At 37.5% G+C, this 13,697-nt stretch overlaps 1 protein-coding gene across 1 annotated transcript; it reads right to left on the minus strand.

The window, feature by feature from the left end:
• Positions 1 to 1,841: 1,841 nt before the first annotated feature.
• Positions 1,842 to 12,662, minus strand: LOC124721510 (sorting nexin-12). The gene is made up of 4 exons (XM_047246527.1): positions 12,303 to 12,662; positions 12,101 to 12,196; positions 3,190 to 3,314; positions 1,842 to 3,113 (listed from the first exon to the last, which is right to left on the minus strand). Exons 1-4 carry the CDS (start codon positions 12,468 to 12,470, stop codon positions 3,008 to 3,010), a joined length of 495 nt encoding a protein of 164 aa, XP_047102483.1. The 5' UTR covers positions 12,471 to 12,662; the 3' UTR covers positions 1,842 to 3,007.
• Between the last annotated feature and the right edge of the window lie 1,035 nt (positions 12,663 to 13,697).

The following is a 13,697-nucleotide window of genomic DNA, read 5'->3' on the forward strand; positions in this document are numbered from 1 at the left end:
CAGCACGAACGCTGGTCCAACTGAGGCGCCAGGTGGAAATGGCATGGCAAGCCGTTCCACAGGACTACATCCAGCATCTCTACGATCGTCTCCATGGGAGAATAGCAGCCTGCATTGCTGCGAAAGGTGGATATACACTGTACTAGTGCCGACATTGTGCATGCTCTGTTGCCTGTGTGCCTGTGGTTCTGTCAGTGTGATCATGTGATGTATCTGACCCCAGGAATGTGTCAAAGTTTCCCCTTCCTGGGACAATGAATTTACGGTGTTATTTCAATTTCCAGGAGTGTAGATACCCTTAAACCAATAAAAACCAAGCTACAACAAGGAATTTCAGTGGTTGTGGCAGAATCAGTGGCCATATATCCTATTATACAGTTAAAACCAACATTACTGGGTTATTTTTGAAATTTATATTTTAACACCATTACATAGCTCTGGGAAGATTTAGCTGCAACACTTGTTAATGTTTTATAGTGAATGCCCAGACTGCTAGAACTAGTTTTCCCTATTACCATATAATAATGGAATGGAAACTGCCAAGACAGTGTACATTACATTCCTGGCCTCTGAGAAGTGACTCACTTCTACTAAAGTTTTGACAATGACATATTGCATTACACTATTCATTGAGAACTGAAACCAAAGCCTAATTCAAAACAGTGGGAATACTGTAACTACTTCTACAAGGACCTGACAAATGTGCATTTATCAAATACAGCAATTCAAATCCACGTGTACTGTACCAAATTTACCTTCCACAGTAACATGGGATAATGTAGGCCGATTCTTATTTTGTTGCAGTGTACACAACATTTTTCATAAAATTATTTATAATGTGTTGACATGAAAACTTATGAAGCCTACAAACTGTTAGAATTGTTCTTTGGCATACAACGTGACTTGTTGACAGCATTTCAAGGGAATTCTGTCAAAATTAAATTGTATAACCACAAAAAGCTTCATTATTACAAGAAGAGTGAAATGTAACACCACTTAGAACCCATCAGACTGGAATTTACTTCACTGTATGGACCACTTAATACCCTTGTGAGGCCCAAGAAAACATACGGTTGTGAAAAATTTGCAGTACTGAGAAGGCAAGATGCATTGTGGGCACTAACCATTCTGCAAATAAATTTCCAGTGTAATTAGAACTACAATTCTCTTATTTAATACATAAATTCCAGACAGTAGCTACACCTTTTTCAACTGTCAACTTTCATTGTATGCCATATCTGAAACAGCTTTTATTAAGTTTTCAAGCAGTCCCAAATCATATCAGCTGTCACTTTTCCGACAATACCTTAAGGCTCTTGTGGGTACACCACAGAAACACCTGTAACCTGAAATTCATGTGGCACCCTGAAAGTAAATTTATATTGTCATATCCATTGTTACAATTTATCATCTTCCAACCTCAGTATCAAATGAGTTATTCAAAATGCAAATTGAAACCTCAAGCTAGCCCACCCTGTGATGCACCACAACTTTAAGATCTAAGATTTTTTTTTCAATGCCTTACAAGGTTATACATCATTTCAATTTTCTTGACCAATCAATGCCAAAAACATGTCACACCAATACAGTTAAATACTGATTGGACTAAGAGGCATCTGAATAAAATACCACTAAAAAAATCATGTATTGGAGTTAAATTATGTTCACAGTTCTCAAATACCACAAAGATCATTAGAAAGTAGTAATGTAGTTGTTCCACATGTTCCATTTATTATATTAACACAAATGATAATTCCTTGAAACGTAGAATTTAAATAAGTTTTTACTAAACAGGGAAACTGGATTGAGGAGGAAAATATGGTAAATAAATGCAAAGAGACTCCAATATCACCAGTATAAACACTGGCACCATACATAAATGTTCTTGTGGATTTAAAAACTTTACATATGTTAATATAAAATAGTATGCATCCCAATAATTTACACAGTGACATGTGAACATGACTACTCCTGCTGGATTTGCACATACATTCAAGAAAATGTACAACACACACTCATATCTCTATTCTTATCTTCTAATGAGACTGAAAATACAAAGCGTAGTTTTATTGCCAAATGAGAACACACTCAACAGTAAAATTTCAGACACAGGATTTCTATATTTCAAGATTACAGATACTTGAAATGGTAATATGCAACCACTTACAACTACTGTACATCCAAAAGAAACATTACAACTACAGTGAAACTGCTGTGAAATTTTGAACCAAAAAACAAAAATGTAGATAGGGTTGGTAAGTCAACTATCCTGTAAATTATTCATATATCAGTGAAATACTAGCTATCAGTAGCTAAATTTTAACACTGGACTTGTCCCCATGGTTCAGATGTTTGACAGATCAGCTAAGTCTTTAAATGTTCTCAAACTGACAGTGAAAGTGTGGAGAGTAATAGTATTTCAATCTTTTACAATTTTAAACATGTGGAAAAAACTTTAAATATTTATACTTAGAACAACATAACATTATATAGTCAATCTTAAATTTTATAATAACAATTAAAGCCATTAAGGATAAACTAAGTCACTACATAAATCAATGAATCATGAGTGGCTGTAAGCATCACATACTCATATTCAGCAGCCTAGCATTTACCCAATTTCAAACCACTCATTCAGGATTACATTCTCTTATCCACATTATCTGTGGCTGAATAAACAATTACACACAAGTAATATACATAAGGACTATCTCACATGGTAATGCTTTTCCTGTAACTTACCCACATTTTTTTTCTAAAATGAAAAACCTTTACAGAAGGTGGTTAAATATTTGACACACACACACACACACACACACACACACACACACACACACACACACACACACACACACACACACACAACTTATAACCACATCATCTGACTTCTATCTGCAGGATAGCACAGTACAGCTTGTAACTTTGGAATGGCAAAGTTGACAATTTTGATATTAACAAAACAATAAGTGAAAATGAAAGTTGAGTATCAGAAATACATATTTAAGTATTACGCATTCCGGATCTTTCCCGGGACATAGTTTTTATCAATAACTGGTTCCTGCAAGAACATGTGAAGGCATCGCTCATTTTGGGCAAGTGGATGACCTGCAATCCTGGCAAAAGAAATTATAAATGAAACAGACGGCATATGTATACTTTGACGAAAACTTAATTTCTTTAATTACATACTTGTTTACAAAGCTTTCCAGTCCTTTTCTTCGGTCCTCTATAAAATCTTCTTCAAATATACCATCATCCCCTCTGAATGGCATCTGACGCTTCCAAGCTTTGCCTGGCAAAGGAGGCACAACGATCTGAAAGTAAGACAGTGCCATATAAATAAGGTTTATATGGTAACAACATTTTTCAATATTCAAGTGTGCATCTCGATAACTTGGCTCTAGCAAGGCAATCTTAACCTTGGAAAGGTTGAAAAATAAAATCAGCCAACCATTTGCAAATTAAGGTTTATTGGAACAATTTACCTAGGTCTCAATTTTTAAACTGCCTTCTTCAAAAGGTGTAATGTACCTTTCTATGTCACATGCTGATTAAGTAAATTGAATGAAGAACAGCTAGTCATGTGAGACATCCACCTTGACCTTCAAGTGGACGCACTCTTTATAATACGACCAGACACATGGTATACTTTGTACACATGTAAAAAATAGCTGTCTACATTACAAGGGTAAACATGTATGGCAAAATCAGTTCAATCTTACTTTAATCAAACAAAAGAAAGTTACTTTACACACACTAAATCACTGTTCCATTGTTGTTGTTGTTGTGGTCTTCAGTTCTGAGACTGGTTTGATGCAGCTCTCCATGCTACTCTATCCTGTGCAAGCTTTTTCATCTCCCAGTACCTACTGCAACCTACATCCTTCTGAATCTGCTTAGTGTATTCATCTCTTGGTCTCCCTCTACGATTTTTACCCTCCACGCTGCCCTCCAATACTAAATTGGTGATCCCTTGATGCCTCAGAACATGTCCTACCAACCGATCCCTTCTTCTGGTCAAGTTGTGCCACAAACTTCTCTTCTCCCCAATCCTATTCAATACTTCCTCATTAGTTATGTGATCTACCCATCTAATCTTCAGCATTCTTCTGTAGCACCACATTTCGAAAGCTTCTATTCTCTTCTTGTCCAAACTATTTATCGTCCATGTTTCACTTCCATACATGGCTACACTCCATACGAATACTTTCAGAAATGACTTCCTGACACTTAAATCTATACTGGATGTTAACAAATTTCTCTTCTTCAGAAACGCTTTCCTTGCCATTGCCAGCCTACATTTTATATCCTCTCTACTTCGACCATCATCAGTTATTTTACTCCCCAAATAGCAAAACTCCGTAACTACTTTAAGTGCCTCATTTCCTAATCTAATTCCCTCAGCATCACCCGACTTAATTAGACTACATTCCATTATCCTTGTTTTGCTTTTGTTGATGTTCATCTTATATCCTCCTTTCAAGACACTGTCCATTCCATTCAACTGCTCTTCCAAGTCCTTTGCTGTCTCTGACAGAATTACAATGTCATCGGCGAACCTCAAAGTTTTTATTTCTTCTCCATGAATTTTAATACCTACTCCGAATTTTTCTTTTGTTTCCTTTACTGCTTGCTCAATATACAGATTGAACAACATCGGGGAGAGGCTACAACCCTGTCTTACTCCCTTCCCAACCACTGCTTCCCTTTCATGTCCCTCGACTCTTATAACTGCCATCTGGTTTCTGTACAAATTGTAAATAGCCTTTCGCTCCCTGTATTTTACCCCTGCCACCTTTAGAATTTGAAAGAGAGTATTCCAGTCAACATTGTCAAAAGCTTTCTCTAAGTCTACAAATGCTAGAAACGTAGGTTTGCCTTTCCTTAATCTTTCTTCTAAGATAAGTCGTAAGGTCAGTATTGCCTCACGTGTTCCAGTGTTTCTACGGAATCCAAACTGATCTTCCCCGAGGTTGGCTTCTACTAGTTTTTCCATTCGTCTGTAAAGAATTCGTGTTAGTATTTTGCAGCTGTGACTTATTAAGCTGATAGTTCGGTAATTTTCACATCTGTCAACACCTGCTTTCTTTGGGATTGGAATTATTATATTCTTCTTGAAGTCTGAGGGTATTTCGCCTGTTTCATACATCTTGCTCACCAGATGGTAGAGTTTTGTCAGGACTGGCTCTCCCACGGCCGTCTGTTCCAATGGAATATTGTCTACTCCGGGGGCTTTGTTTCGACTCAGGTCTTTCAGTGCTCTGTCAAACTCTTCACGCAGTATCATATCTCCCATTTCATCTTCATCTACATCCTCTTCCATTTCCATAATATTTTCCTCAATTACATCGCCCTTGTATAGACCCTCTATATACTCCTTCCACCTTTCTGCTTTCCCTTCTTTGCTTAGAACTGGGTTTCCATCTGAGCTCTTGATATTCATACAAGTCGTTCTCTTATCTCCAAAGGTCTCTTTAATTTTCCTGTAGGCGGTATCTATCTTACCCCTAGTGAGATAGGCCTCTACATCCTTACATTTGTCCTCTAGCCATCCCTGCTTAGCCATTTTGCACTTCCTGTCGCTCTCATTTTTGAGACGTTTGTATTCCTTTTTGCCTGTTTCACTTACTGCATTTTTATATTTTCTCCTTTCATCAATTAAATTCAATATTTCTTCTGTTACCCAAGGATTTCTACTAGCCGTCGTCTTTTTACCTACTTGATCCTCTGCTGCCTTCACTACTTCATCCCTCAAAGCTACCCATTCTTCTTCTACTGTATTTATTTCCCCCATTCCTGTCAGTTGCTCCCTTATGCTCTCCCTGAATCTCTGTACAACCTCTGGTTCTTTTAGTTTATCCAGGTCCCATCTCCTTAAATTCCCACCTTTTTGCAGTTTCTTCAGTTTTAATCTACAGGTCATAACCAATAGATTGTGGTCAGAGTCCACATCTGCCCCTGGAAATGTCTTACAATTTAAAACCTGGTTCCTAAATCTCTGTCTTACCATTATATAATCTATCTGATACCTTTTAGTATCGCCAGGGTTCTTCCATGTATACAACACTGTTCCATTAAACAATAATAAAATAAACATTCATATATCACACTGTTGCCACATACACATTACCCCATAGTAATGACTAAGCAGTAAACAGCACGACGAGCAGGAGGAGATTTAGTGTTTAACGTTCCATCGACAATGAGGTCATTACAGAGAGCACAAGCTCAAATTATGGAGGGATGAGGAAGGAAACCAGCCGTGCCCTTTCAAAGGAACCATCCCAGCATTTGCCTGAAACCATTTAGGGAAATCACAGAAAACCTAAATCATGTTGGCTGAAGACAGGTTTGAACCATTGTCCTCCCGAATGAGAGCCCAGAGTGTTAACCTCACTGTCAGTGCAGTTTCAGATCCTAGCCAACTGTATTTAATTGCTAATTATCTCTTAGACAACTGCCACATTGTGGGATTGCACTGCTAATTCTGAATCCAGGTCATTTTCTTGTATGTAATGTAAATTTCCCACCTAGCTCAATTTTATATTACTGCTGCTCACTTGGACATATGACAGCACACCTTATCACTGCATTAGCTGGAGCGATATTGAAGGAATAGTTACAGGGTCACAATTTAAAACAATGCAACAGTTTAAGACAATGCTATTTGCAACTGTCTCACTATACATAGGTCCACTTGAGCGTTAACAGCACAAATAATCACAAGCCATGACTTAGGATTGCAGTATCATAGTATTACATTACAAGTGTGCAGCTCAAGTGCACAGTGTGCCTTCGCATTTGATCTGCACATCTGTCCAACTACAGTGTTGCACCCCAAGCCATGCTTATGATTATTTGTGCTCTTAAGATGGACATCTTTGTGACAAGAGCCGTTTGGCTTAATTCCATATACTTAATTAGTATGCGATTCAAGAAGGTCTATTACACCTTTTGAAGAAGACACTTAAAATTGTCCCAATACGCCTTTGTTTGCAAGTGGTTGGCTGATCTTTCTCAACCAATCCAAGTTTAAAGTCATGTTTGGGTCAATGGAAGCAACGGATTAAATCTGCCTTGAACCATGACGTAAGGGTGTAGTGTGTGATGTCATTACAGAGTACTCACACACACACACACACACACACACACACACACACACACAGTGTGTTCATTTATGCCTTGGTGTTGGATGTGTGAAGTCTTTGGCAGTGTTTGTAGTGCAGGACATGAGGTTTGAAGTTTTTTGAAGTTTTTTCAGCAAGTTCTCAATTTTTTTGTTTATGTGTTTGGTATCATCAGCTGTGGTTGACCTATATAGGCCAAGGTAAGTGGCTGATTCCTGTAGATTTTGTTGGTATAGCAGAACATGGTAAATTTTTTTGTTCATCAATGTGTGCTTTGGGATTGTGGCGTGTTTTTTTTCACTATTATATTTAGCTTGTCCCCACCCTAAAACCTCCAATTTCCCACTGTTGTCCCATTAGTTTGACTATTTTTGGAGGGAGATGTTACTGTCTTATTTACATGTATTTTCAAGTTTGTTGCTGTGTGTATGTAGTGATATCAGCACCATACTGGAGACACTTAAAATGGCCATTTCCGCCACATTTATGTTGTCTTGTGCCAAAGCAGAGAGGTGGAAATGGCCGCCTCTGTAAACCTCCATGCTTCAGATCATTAATCAAACAGTCGAGGATTTTAATACCCCTCATGTGCGTGTCCTTTACATTTTTCTATATCAAGAACTCCCAACTGCAAGTTGGTGCATTAGTTCGCAGCACTGTTTTAGATGCTAGCATTCCTGTTGCTATGGGTTTATTTATCAACTGTCATTTTAATTGCAGTTCACAGGTGCTATTCAAGTTTACGGATTGTCATTTTTATCATTTGCAGATAGGGAGTGGAGCTGCAGCCACTAGAAAATGGAGTGCCAAGTGAAGAAACCTTAACATTCCCAACATTCTTCTGTTTGAGTTCAATAGAGGGGTGACAGCAGTGAAACATTTGTACCATGTATGGGGATAATGCCATTACACAGAGCACAGCAAGAAAATGACATTTCAGGGAGGATCATTTTGACATCAGTGACTTTCCACATTCAGGAAGACCTTCGGGTTTTGACGATCATTCGAATGCATTAACCCACAGTGTATCACCTCCGTGTACAAGAACTGGCAAATGTGATGAACTGTGATTAGTCCATAATCATGTGACATTTGCATGCAATGGTGAAGGTAAAAAAGACAGGTGTTTGGGTACCGCATCCTCTAAGCCAAAACTACAAAGATCAGCAGGTCGACATATGCTGCTTGCTCGCTATAAATATTGGTTCATGAACAACACCTATAATTCATATCTTACATCACTGGTGACGAGAAATGGCATTATGCTAAATAAAGAAAGAAAGGAATGGTTAAGCCCAAACAAAGCAGCAACTTCCAGTACAGAGACATGCACACATCCACAAAAGATAATGGTATGCATCTGATGGAACAGTAACAGTGTAGTGTACTATGAACTGCTTTCCTGAGATGTAACAATCACTGATAACATTTATTGTTGAGAAATGAGACGTCTTGCAGACAAACCAAGAACAACGACCATGCATGAAGTGATCCTACTCCACAATAAAATCCACCTGCATTGTGATATACCGACCCAAAAACACTACACAGATCTGGGAATTCATTCTGTGCCCACTTTATTCACTTTATCTTGCACCCTCAGATTTTCACCTCCACTATCTAATAACCTTCAAGGAACTTCCTTTCTGAATGAAAATGCACTCTGAACATGGCTCAATGATTTATTAATCTCAAAACCATGTCATTTCTAGTCACTGAATCAAAAAGTTACCCCAGTGTTGGCAGACTTAAATAGTGAAGGAGAATACATTGATGAGTAAAGTATCATGTGTACCTGCTGAATTTAATGAACTTTTGAAAGAACACCCAGTAATTGCTAGATTTAAGACACAAAAATATTCTGGAACACTACATTTGAATTTCTTATTCTGGCACAGAAATACTAGAGAAAAAATGAACTTACTTCACAGCAGATGAGGTCTAGTTTGAAATACCTGGAGAAGGGCAATATGATTTTTGACATCTAAAATAGTATCCCTGACCAAATCAGCTTAAACTAGTGTTTGCTGTTCTTTTCTTATTCACATCTACATATTCATGCAAACACCGTTTTCTCTAGCAAGAACCTTGTTAAGTGTAATTGAAGTCTTATTGGATGAGAACCTGAAATCATGCCGAAAATTTAAAACTTACAACCTTCACTTAGCCTACCCAAACTTTCCAGTGGAATGCAAGACCATTGTTTACAGAGTGTCAGTTATTTAATTTTATAGTTACCTTATCAATAAATAACAGAATAAGTACGTCGAGTTTTATTCAATGTGCCTATCATTTAACTAAGCCTTAAAACTTCGAAGTTTATTAATTTTGGAGTGTGTTGAACTGGATGAAAATGTAGTTTAGAGTATTGAGATTGTCATGTTTTGACAGTTAGGATATATGGAGGAGGAACAAAAGGACAGACTAAATTCAACAAGACAAGTGTGAATGGTAGAGTTTGAAGGGGTCCTCAGTAAACATAACTTAAACAGATTGAGAACGTTTTCAGCAAAAGCCAGTTTAGCTGTACCTTAAACACAATTCACCCACCTAAATGGTTAAAAAATTTGACTCAAAAGAAATTTCAATCATTTTAATGGATGAAAGGATGATGACAGCACAACACCCAGTCCCTGGGCGGAGAAAATTCCCCGACCCAGCCGGGAAATGAACCCGGGCCCAGAGTATTGACAATCCTTCACTCTGACCATTCAGCTACCGGGGGTGGACAATGTTGAGACTGGGCTATGCTGACTAATTAGCTCACGAGTCCTAAAGTCACAAGAATACGTACAGAGGAAGTAACTGGTGCATGTTGGTAGGTAAACTGACAAAATGGAGATGAAGAAACCATTAAAACATTTAACTGTCCAATCATTTCCAGGAATAAAAGTGTACAGAACCAAAATCTGGTGGCCCAATGGGGATGTGAAGTCTGTCCCTCCCAAACATTATACCTACAACACTGTATTTTGCCACCAATCTGAATTCATAAAGCACCTGGGAAACTTTCACATGAACAAAGGCTTATTAGAATTAATTGGCAAGCAGATAATCTACAGAAAGGGAGGGTAGGAGGGGGTGAAAGGTAATTAATGAACAATTATGCAAGCACAAGTTTTAAAACACATCAAAATGAGAGTATGCCAAAGGCCTTTCAAAGAACTGGATATACTGATTACAGCCCCTCTATATACTTATTCCTTACTAAAATTTATGGTAAGGAACATCCTTCAAACCAACAGCATAATTCAGAGAACCACTTTAATAACGACTATCTTCCAAAAGCCAAAATTAACTTTGGACCAGAAAGTTTCCATCCAGGACTATACTTTTCAGTAACTTGGGAGTAATAAAAAGTAACCTTTAGAGGTGCTTAATGGGTTTATCAGGAACCAACTAACCCCAATGACTAATTTCTTAGAATAACCAACTGGTGCATATACTGTTAATATCTCTCACAATGTGAGTTCCAGGTAACATCTGACTTCTGCATCTTCTGTACAATAATTCAATCAATTAAGTGTTATACTGGACCCCTTCAAATCTCGGCTCTAGTGGATTTGCAATGTAGCCTGAAGAATAGCTTAGGTTGAAAGGTGATATTTTGGTCGTGAACTGGCAAATCCAAAGAATGTGACTGCAAAAATCGAAGCTGTGATAGCACTTATATGTCTTATTTTACACAAGCATCATTTTTATAACAAGATACATTTTAAAAAACTTTGCCCGTATTATACAATGGACATGTCCCTTTTTGGGTGGTGGTGGTTGTGGTTAGAGGCAATTTCACAATATAATACATGCAATCTGTGTAAGCAAACATTGTAAACACTTGATTCTTTCATATAATTAGCACAGTTACCTTAAACCCTTTAATGGTTCTAGAATCAAATCTTTGTAATGAACTTTGTCATTAATGTGCATATGTATTACTTCTCCACATTATGACAGATGCTCTCTTACAATGTATGGAAGGAACACTAGCAGAATCACATATTTAGAAAATTTACAAGATTTGTTTTCCTGACATTGGAAATCGCCAAGAATCTCATTAAGGGTCAACGAAATAAATTAACCTTTGGTATGCCTGTCTTAATATAAATTCAACCCATAAAAAAACGATAATGCTTTATTTGCCCTACACCTTTATGCACCTGACAAATGTTGAGTACTTCTCTAAAGCTGTTAGTTAACAGATCAAACCATTGCACAAAAAAATAAAAGTAAAAAAATGAGCAAAATACGCCCTAAGTGTATACATAACCTACATTATCAATCGCTGTCAAACATATACGAATGTATTTTAACTCGAAAACGCGAACTTCCTTTTAAAATAATACTCAAAATCCAACAAGTCTGACATATTACACATACCGTACCAATTTCTTTTAAGTAATTTGCAATGAGAAATGGAGGGGAGGAAGCATGTTGAGAAAGACACCTCAGGTGCTGTCAACCGTAAGGTCTGTATTTGAATTCTTATTTATAGTAAATAGTTCAGAACGAAAGGAATCCGGGTAAGAGGAACAATTTGTTTCATTTTTGCTTGGGAAGGCAAGCAATTGAGATGTTTTGGACTGAAACTACACCTTAGAATCTCCCACCCAACAAAGTTCTACTTGTCTTAAAAACCTTTTCCCGATTTTGTCAATGCCGACGAAATTTATTTGCTCTCTCGACGATGGCGGTACTTAGTTTTCATTCATATCATCTGACCTGCAGATCGTTTGGGAAACAATACGTTGTTACACGTAAAGAAGTAAAAATTTTACAGAGTACTACAACCTGAAATTAAGTAAAAGTTATTATTCTGACAAAGCCTTCACGTTTTGCTCATCAGAAACTTCTCGAAGCAAGGAAGCTAGTATTTTAATGCCACTTGGCAACTATTAGTTAATAATGACAACCACCAAATCAAACGATTTTTACAGCACAGAAAGTACACTGCTACCAAGAACGCTGATTCTTACCTTACTATCTCTTTCAAGTTCATTTCTGAGCCATTCGAAATCGCTGTATCTCCGGCGAACGCTAGATTCCTTCACTTTGAAGACAGGCAGATTTGTCTGAAGTTCAGGAAAAAGGATGCGAAATTAGTATCTTCAGTATTCTGGTAGCAAAACTATACAGTGTCAGGTAAGAAATTGGTATTGGTATTCCAAAGAAACTTACTCTCATTCTAACTTCATAATCAGTGTATCTTTTCTTCCCAACACCATGAGTAATAGGATTTATCACGTCGATTTCAAGAAAATTTGCTGGTGCCGCATAAGCATCATCCAACGTTTGTTTCTTGACATTGAGCCGTCGCGTTGCATCCACCGTCGTATCAGCCATCATGCGAAACACCTACCTTCTCCAACACACTCACAGTCCAGATGTCACAACTGGATTATTTGGCGGAAGAACAATGTTATTGGTTAATCTCTAGGTTTCCAAAGCAATATGCAAAGATAAAACATATGGTCACGTAGAGGAAAATGTATTCATGCTCTTCACTATTTGAGATATATATCAAAGATGCTTTATAAAAGTCGTTCATCGAGGCAATCACTACACAAAACTGTTCATTATACTTTTCCACAGGTGAAGAACACAAACTTCGTTATTCTACACCACTGACATGTTTACTTCCTACAGTGAGCTCAGATATAACAGATAGCTCAAGGCAGAGAACAAATGGGAAAATTGAATGCTATTTCACAGGAAAGAGAGACATTTAAATTCCTCCATATTGCCAATGAGCAACAAACCAACACCGTAAAGTTAAGGATATGGCACGGACTACAGGCATGGATATATCGAAGGCAATTTAAGGAAGTGATCTTTGATGAAAGGTACACACTATATATGACGTATTTAATAAGAGGTCATTACGGCTCGGGATTGAACTGCGCTCTTCCGCAATTTTTTAACCCACGATAAGCTACAATGGATTGGATGTACTCAAAAGCATCTAACTCTGCAGCCTTGTGTAGTGCAAACTTCTGAAATGATTTTCAGATCAAAAGATACTGAAATGAGTCTTTGGAAAAGTTTCATTACAGGAGCATGGTATTTCAAATTTAAGAGCAGGTCAACAAACTTCGCTAAATCTTAACTCCCCAAAACCAGATCTTATTCTTGAATTACTTTTTCCATATTGAATGCAACTTGCTTTATTGAAATTTAGCGTCAAGCTGTTCGCATTGAATCATGAATGTATGGACTTAATCGTTAGCTGTATACAAAGATTCCTTTCAGTCACATACTACTACACCGACGCCATCTGTGAACTCATGGTAGTAACTTCTATATCTTCGAGATGTATGTCACTTATGAATATGTGAAACAGAAGAGGACCTAGCGAGCTATCGTGTGGTACTCATATTTTCACTTCATTTTCATTAGATACCAGTTTGACCTTATGACTACAATGAACTGATGAGAGCTCCAAAACTCATGCTCTATTTTGAAGATAAGATTTGAACCACAGTGTCCCACTCTTTTCCATACCTAGTGTTTACATTTGGCCTAAGAGAATTCCGTGGCAGATATTATCAACAGCTTGTGAAAGAGCTAAGATAA

This window comes from Schistocerca piceifrons, chromosome X (genome assembly GCF_021461385.2).
Source record: "Schistocerca piceifrons isolate TAMUIC-IGC-003096 chromosome X, iqSchPice1.1, whole genome shotgun sequence".
NCBI lineage: Eukaryota > Metazoa > Arthropoda > Insecta > Orthoptera > Acrididae > Schistocerca > Schistocerca piceifrons.